The 8255-nt window shown below is 35.0% G+C and overlaps 1 protein-coding gene across 2 annotated transcripts; it reads left to right on the top strand.

The window, feature by feature from the left end:
- The first annotated feature begins 1567 nt into the window (after window positions 1–1567).
- Window positions 1568–4050, top strand: LOC149204923 (pentatricopeptide repeat-containing protein At2g21090-like). 2 transcript variants are annotated; one of them, XM_089394831.1, is made up of 2 exons: window positions 1568–2690; window positions 2943–4050. In XM_089394831.1, exons 1-2 carry the CDS (start codon window positions 1820–1822, stop codon window positions 3803–3805), a joined length of 1734 nt encoding a protein of 577 aa, XP_089250957.1. In that variant the 5' UTR covers window positions 1568–1819; the 3' UTR covers window positions 3806–4050. The 2 variants fall into 2 exon arrangements, with proteins under 2 accessions (XP_089250957.1, XP_089250955.1); XM_089394829.1 differs by having other exon boundaries at window positions 2790–4050.
- Window positions 4051–8255: the final 4205 nt, after the last annotated feature.

Here is an 8255-nt window from a genome sequence, read left to right as displayed (position 1 = left end):
TACATAACAAAGTTTAGAGTAAGAGTTAAAGGTCAATGATAAAAGTTAGGCTCACGGCCGTTTAAGAGGTCAACATTTACTATTTGGTTGTATATTGAGATATCAATTATCACATAATCTATGACAATACTACCAAGAACATGAATACAAGTCATCTAGTTGGATTTCATCCACTTTATTAGAGCTTTAAAAAATATTAAATCTTGGGAATTGTAGAGCTTGATTAGCTTGGCACCAAACAAATTCTCATCCAAGTCTTTAGAGTTTCTTTTGTATATGCTAACTAAAATAAAGTCTTCATCTAGCCATAAAGGATTGAGGTTGGAATCATTTTTTAAAATGACAACTTGTTTTGTTTCTATTATATCATTAAAGTCTTCTAGCAAGAGGATAGTACCATCATTTCCCAGTGTTTAAATATCTTGCTCTAAGCCATTATAAGGACAAATTTTATCTAAAATGTTTTTTTAATAAAAGGTAGAGCTAATAGGAGTGAAATAACAATTTTCTATATAAATATTCATAGCGTTAATATTTTACATCTCCATCAACATGTACTGATTGAAAAGTCATTCTTGTGAAGCCTAATATGAGGAAGATTCTCTTTTTTAATGTAACGATCCTTTTGCAATAAGATCTCTTGTTCCATACCGACCATAAGTCATTTGCTTCTATATTAGAGGCCTTGGATTTTTCAGGCTCCAAATTTTCCACAAGTAGTATAATGTCAATTTCACTTGGGATCCAACTTAATATAGGCCCCTTGCTCCATGGAAGTAATGTTAGCTCCAAGAGAGAATCCAGAGTTTCCCAAATTTCTATTTATTTTATATTTTGGGTCTCTATTCCTAACAATATCTTTTCTATTTCTAGTTATTTCCCATTTTCCTTTTTTCTCGATCTCCTTTACCTTTTGAATTTTCTTCTTTCATTTAACTTGGTCTTTTGGATTAAGGCCTTCGTTTATAAATATTCATGATTGCTTTAAATTGGAACATACACTAAGTATGTTATATTTATGCTCATTAAAGCTTACTTTAACATGAAATGAAGTATCCTTATAATCAATTATTTTGCCTAACCTCTTTGCTTTTATAAGATGCTTCAATTTGTAATTTACTTTGTGATTCTTCTTTGACAAATATCACTATATTCTAATCTTTCTTCTCTTTATATCAAAAGTTATGAGGTTTAAAACTCTCCTTGTGATGTTCATAGTTTCTATGAGATTATTCATTTCCTCTTTCATAAATTTAATATCCAATTTACTGCATATTCATTTCCTCTTTCTTTGATATCCGATTTACCTTTCAAACTATTTAAAACCAAATTATTTAACTTTTATTTTAACCCTTTAATATTTTTCGTCCTATTAAAACCCACTATATTATCAACATGTACCTTTATACCCTCTATATTATCAACCTTTACCTTTATGTTAATTGATTTTTTTGGTTTTAAATCTTATCTTTTGCTTTCTTATAATTTAATTTCCATCTTTAATAATTTGAATTTCCAACCCTGATGTGAACATTTATTTATATAATAAAAACATATAAGCAAACTAGATGCCTCTCGCTAAGGCTACCCGCACTGAAGCATAAAATCCAAATTGTAAGTTCATCTTGCAGGGCATTGAACATGAATCTCCTTCTGACTGGTGCTGGTCATGCACAGCATCCTTTCGATTTGTTGGTTTTCTTCAATTCCATTGGAGTCCACAGATTTTCCACTTAACTTTTGACAGTGTGGGTATTGATATATTCCAGCTTATTTAAATGTACTATATTGTCTTGCTTGTTATGATAATGTGGATGTGATGTTCCGGAACCTAAGGAGGCTTTTCCTCTTGCTTCGTCTGGTGCATCTTCAACCTCAACGACTTCTTGTTCTTGTTTATGTTCAGTGGAAAGCTATTGTGAATGAATGGATGATTGCCATGGACAACCATGGCAAAAACAGTCTCTTGAAAGCATTTCACATCTCCAACCACATTCATAGTGTGTGGAATAAGATGGAATTTTTGTTTAGGTCACATCAGCTGATATCCACTGATATCTTTAACAAAAACAAAAATCAACAATTGTCCAAGGAGAAACGGCTGAAGCACGCCGTGGATGATCTGTGCGAGAAAGCAGAAGCAGAATTACAGGAAACAATTTACAATTTCTGTGAAGAGGGGCAGTTAGAAGAAGCAGTGGAGTACTTGTGCAAAAATGACAGGGGTTCTTCTGATTCACATGTTTATGGTCGTCTGTTACAGGCCTGCATTGACGTTAAGGGATTAACAGTGGGTGAAACGGTTCATGCCCATATGTTGGAAACTGGGTTCAAGGCAGGCATATTTGTAGGGAACCGTTTAATTGATATGTATGCTAAGTGTGGTTGTGTGGTGAATGCACGCCGAGTGTTTGACGAAATGTCTGGGAGGAATGTTTTCTCATGGAATACTATGATAGCAGGGTATGTCAATTATGGGAGAATAGAGGAAGCTCGTCAACTGTTTGACAAAATACCCCAACGAAACCTGATTTCATGGAATTCTATGATTGCAGGTTTTTCTCAGAATGGGTACGGCGAGGAGGCCATGAAACTGTTTTGTCAAATGCAAGGAGCTGACATGAAGCCAGACCGTATTAGCTTTGTTGGAGTTTTGAATGCATGTGCTAGTGTAGCAGCGTTGGAGCTAGGTAAGCAGGTTCACGCTTGCATCTTTAGAACTGGATTTGTTTCGAATGTGATTGTGAATAATGCATTGATTGACATGTATGGTAAATGTGGGGAAATAGGGGACGCACATCGAATGTTTGATAGAATGCCCGAGCAGGATGTTGTTTCATGGACAGCAATAATTACGGCATATACACAATTGGGGGAGATGGAGATTGCATGTGACATGTTTGACAAAATGACTCAGCGAAATATTGTTTCTTGGAATGCAGTGATTGCAGGATATGCTCAACGTGGGTATGGTGAGGAGGCTTTGAAACTCTTTTGGCGATTCATCTCAGAAGATGTCAAACCAAACCAGTTCACTTTTGTCAGTGTTCTTAGTGCATGTGCTTGCCTAGCAGCATTAGAAAGTGGCAGACAGGTTCATGGCCACATCCTCAGAACTGGATTTCAGTTTAGCATCTTTGTGGAGAATGCCCTTGTTGACATGTATGCCAAATCCGGAAACACAGTGAATGCGCAAAAACTGTTTGACAAAATGTATGAGCGAGATGTTGTCTCATGGAATGCAATGATTTCAGGATATGCTCAGAATGGATGCGGAAACGAGGCTTTTCAACTCTTTGAAAAAATGCTAGAGTCGGGCATGAAACCAAATGAAATTACTTTCATGGGTATCCTCTCAGCATGTAGCCATGTGGGCCTAGTTGAGGAAGGGCGTCAGTATTTTCGTTCAATGAGCCAGCAACATTCGGTCACACCGAGACCAAGCCACTATGCTATCATGATTGATATCCTTGGCCGGGCTGGATACATGGATGAAGTAGAGTACTTCATTGACAATGCACCATTTGAACCTGACATAAGTATGTGGGGAGCCTTGCTTGGGGTATGTAGGATTCATTGCAATGTAGAACTTGGAAAACGTGCAGCAGAATGCCTTTTTGAATTGGAGCCGCACAATGCTGCAAGGTATGTGTCGTTGTCAAATCTGTATGCTACCATGGGTATGTGGGACAGAGTAGCAGAGGTTAGAAAATTGATGAAAGACAAAGGAGTAAGAAAGGTACTTGGGTGCAGCTGGATAGAGGTGAGGAACAGGATGCATGTATTTTCATGCATTGATGGCTAAAGAAATCCCACGATCAAACAATAGAGTTTTATGTAACATTAGAAATACCTACTGGGGTGGGTAAAGAAGGTGCATCGTTTACCCGTGACAAACTTTGTGCTACACAATGTGGAGGAGTATCAGGTGGAACCCTTATCCATCACAGCAAGAAATTGAAATTGCATTTACGCTCCAAGTTCCTGTGTCTAGGAGTCTTACCAAAATCTTCAACAACATGGCATTTGCTGCGTTAACTCTTAATCTTGCATTCCAAATGTTGTAAAGTCCTTCAACAAAGTGCAACCCTAGTGGCATTTAGAAAGATTTCCCATTGTCACCACAACAAATGTTGCAAAGTCCTTCACCAAAGTGAAACCCTAGGGGCATTTAGAAAGATTGCCCATTGTCACCACAACAATGCTTCCTCTTGCTTTTATACTAGTTCTCTTTTGGCAAAAGGGGGAAAATCCTAGGAAAAGTTATTTTATTGTTCCTTTTGAAATAAAATGGATGGCGGATTTTATGAAGACTAGTGCCTATCCATTTGGGTTATGGAGTCAAGGCCAACAAATAAGAGGGTTCGAATATGTTGAAAAGACATAGCTAGGTTGTTAACAATATCTAATGAAGATATAGCTAGTTTATTAACAATATGTTCTAATAAAGACATAGCTAGGTTGTTAACAATATGCTCTAATAAAGATATAGCTAGTTTATTAACAATATCTTCTATAAAAGACATAGCTAGGTTATTAACCATAAGCTCTAATCAACCTCAGGGATCTTCTTCAATATGCAGAAATCAAAGGAGGGCCCTTCCAAAGATGCACCTCACAGACACTTGTAAGCAACCAAGTATAACATGCAACTGAACAAAAAAAGAGACAATGACAACCTTTCAATATGCAGAAATGATAGCAGCAATATACATTAAATGAACAATGATTACAACAAGAGGTAGGGAGGATGAACCTTCAACCCTAACATTTTCTCATTGCAAATTTTTTTTTATCTTCAATGATTTGTACCAAAAAGATGTAAGAGTAATTCCAGCCATCAAATTAATCAATTGACTTAGATAAAAACCTCAACTTGGACTTGCCCTTCTTCCTATCCTCCCAAAAAATATCCAACTAAGTGCTTGGAGGGGAATTCCTATCTTCTAACCATGCCTTACAAATGAAATCCTCTCCTCTATTCATAACTTTCAAGTCAAACCCTAATGAAAGAGAATAATATTACATGAGTTCGAAACCCTAGAGCTAGGGCTCTTGTCTTAGAGTAGCTTTAAGGGTTTGATTTGGTCACAATTTGACAAGTGTCAACTTGTCCTTAAGGTCACTCCAAATATGTGAACAACATGCCTTGAATAATGTGTAAAGCCCTCATAAGACCCTTTAGAATGCTTAAGATGCCTCCTTGAAGAGGGCATCTCTCATTGAGAGGGTAGATTCATGATCAAGCAACGAAATGGTCATTATTATTGCCCTTGGAGTGTAATGCTCCTCATCAGGTGACCCCTTTATGATTGTATAAATGCGTTTAGCACAACATGGCAACTTTCTAAGAAGGAAAATTTTCTTTTAGGCCCTCATCTTACCACATGTTGTGCTTTGGACCTCCTACAAGGTAGGGCATTTTCTCCTTTGGGTTGTGTTTGACCCCTTCTCCATAAGTTGTGCCTTAGACATCTCCCATGCTAAGGTGTTCATAATCTAAGTCTCCTATCTCACTTACATCATCCGTGAATGTGATCTTCGATATTTAGGTTCAAGCTATGAATTGGGCACTCCATTAGTTATGCAACAAATGTTAATATATGCCATGTACTCATAACTCCAAATATGCTTCCAATGTGCCAAATGGAACCTTGTGGTGAAATATGCCTTTGGAATAGCCTCCATCAAATCAACAAAACCCCTCTACATATTTGTTCTTTCCTTGAATGATGAATGGTTATTAGGCAAAATATAAGGTGCATGGCCTTCAAATCTCTCCCTGCAACTTGTAACTACCATTGAACTCCAAGGTTTTGTTGTGCTTGGTGAGAGAAGAAATCCTGTGAAAATGCAAAATAAGACATGCATTTCTAGGTAGTAACGTGTTGTATGATTGTCAAGCTAATGCCAAAATCAATGGAATGGATTGATGTTAGAGATACACATTATTTTCATCATTTCAATGATAGGCTAGGGATTGATGGTGATACAAAGTAATACTTGTAAGAATGCATGCTTGTTTATTTGAAAACTAGACCTTACATTTGTTAGCATGCACTTTAAGAATATGGTCTATTTAATGGTGGAATGGGGGATTAGAGAATCCAAGGTTATATATCATTTGGAAAGCATTTAACTTTCAAAATTTTGACAACTACTCTCACATATCATAACTCTATTGTGTAACATGGCCAGATGTCCTATTTGCTTGTAATATATTCCATGTTATTTCCAATAAACCCCTTCAAGGTAGAAACCAAATTTCTAGTAGAATTATAAATGGAAAAGTTGATGCTGATAAATAAGATATATAGCTGACACAAAGGTTGATTCTTCTTGCCAAGATTTTACTAATATACATAAAATACCTTTGCAAGACTCAAATAAAGGATCGAACCTCTTCTTCATAGGAGAGTTCTTTGTGAATGTAGACTAGAGTAAACAAGGTAGATTTCTTGTTTATCCATGGAAGGAATCAAAGGTGGTCTTTAGCCACAAATTCTACATAGGCACTTTAGATGAAAAACATGCCAAAAGGTGTTTAGGGTTATGTTTAAGAGTTTTGTCAACAACGTTTCAACATGAAGGTGCACAACAATGATTGTGCTTCAATTTTACAATGTTTGGAATTTCGTATGCAAATTTGTTAAAAACCCAAGTTAATTGGCATAAAGATGTTCAAATATGCCCAAGATTAAAAACTTAAAAATGTTTGGAATTTCGTATGCAAATTTGTTAAAATCCCAAGTTAATTGGCATAAAGATGTTCAAATATGCCCAAGATTAAAAACTTAAAAAGGGTAGAAGAGTTAAAATTACTATATTGAACATATGAATTTCTTTTAATAGCATTGTGGAATCATGAGCAATCAAAAGACTTAAGTAAATAAGGACATTTTGTTACTACCATCTAGACAAAGATGTCAATGCAATTTTGTGACTTTGGTAAACAAAAAAACATGATTGGAGGTCTAGTGCAACAATTTAAATTGTCCTATAGAAAAACATTGTAAGTCTAGTAAGAGTTTCATCACCTATATTGATCTTGGACCTCCCCTAGATTAGTCCAAGGAATTATCGATTCACCATGGTTAAAAAAAAGGAGTTTCATCTTCCATGTTTAATGATGAAGGTGAATGATAATGATATTGCTTTAATTGTATATTCTTTGGAATTTATTATGCAAATTCATTAAAAACTCAAGTTGATTTGGATAAAGATAGTCAAAGATGCTCAAGATTAAAAACTTGATAAGGGGGAGAAGGGTTAAAACTACAAGAATCAACATATGATGATTTTGTTTTTGATGGCATTGTACAATCGTGAGCAATCAAAAGACTCGATTAAATAAGAACATTTTGTTACTGCCATAGGGATAACAATGCTAGAGAACTTTTGTGACACGTGTTGGGTAATTTATTTGAGTGTTAAATTAATTACATTAAAATGTCAATCCAGGTTCATACTTCTACGAAGTATTTTACACCATATGTGCTAGGAAATTAACGTTTCAATTTCAATTCTTAAATGAGAACAATATTCTATTGAAAACAATGAATGTTCAAAAGATGCAAAATTTATTCTAGGAAGTGCGATGAATTTATGTTTATGAGATGAAATCTAAATAGAGCACACACATATTTAGTGAAAACAATTAACTATGTCAATTTTATGAAAGCAAAGATAGACTATTATAGAAAAATCAATAAATTTCTATGATAGGAAAGCAATGAATCTAATCTAAGAGAAGCAACCCAATTTCTAGGTAAGCAATCAAATGGCTTATACTATGAAAACTTTCAGATTCTAATCTATGAAAAGTAAACACTGTATTCTTTAAAAGCTTCGAAATTTTAGTCTAAAGAAGATAAAGACAATTTATTCTATAAAAGCAATAAACTTCTAATCTATGGAAGATAAAGGCGGATTCTGATTTATGGAAAATAAGACTTTTCTAATCTATGAAATGTAAAGGTAGACTATAACTATTGCAAGAAATTGACAGAATACCGAAGCAAGAAGGCAAATGTAAATATTCAAGTATGCATGTGCAAACATAGAATTCATTCATCTTTAAACCCAGAATATATCTACGATGATGTGCAAGAACCTTTAATCATCTATAAATATGAGACTATCAATGATTGCAAAAATGAAGAACTGATAGCAAAGAATGATTGGTATTTTTTGTTTTGTTTTGTTTTTGAGTGTTTATTCAAGCGCTTGATATCCGCAAAAACAACTAAAACCGA

This window comes from Pinus tabuliformis, chromosome 1_2, assembly GCF_031772625.1.
Source record: "Pinus tabuliformis cultivar Carrire ecotype Pingquan chromosome 1_2, CPIR1, whole genome shotgun sequence".
In the NCBI taxonomy this organism is placed as follows: Eukaryota; Viridiplantae; Streptophyta; class Pinopsida; order Pinales; family Pinaceae; genus Pinus; species Pinus tabuliformis.
This window is presented reverse-complemented; position numbering and strand designations above follow the sequence as displayed.

What these genes read in the sequence shown, in the direction of transcription:
- LOC149204923 (XM_089394829.1), top strand. Translation starts at nt 1,820, where the DNA reads ATGTTCCGGAACCTAAGGAGGCTTTTCCTCTTGCTTCGTCTGGTGCAT. An exon ending in TGTAGCAGCGTTGGAGCTAG is followed by an intron (nt 2,691 to 2,789) that starts GTAAGCAGGTTC and finishes GTGGGGAAATAG; the next exon opens with GGGACGCACATCGAATGTTT.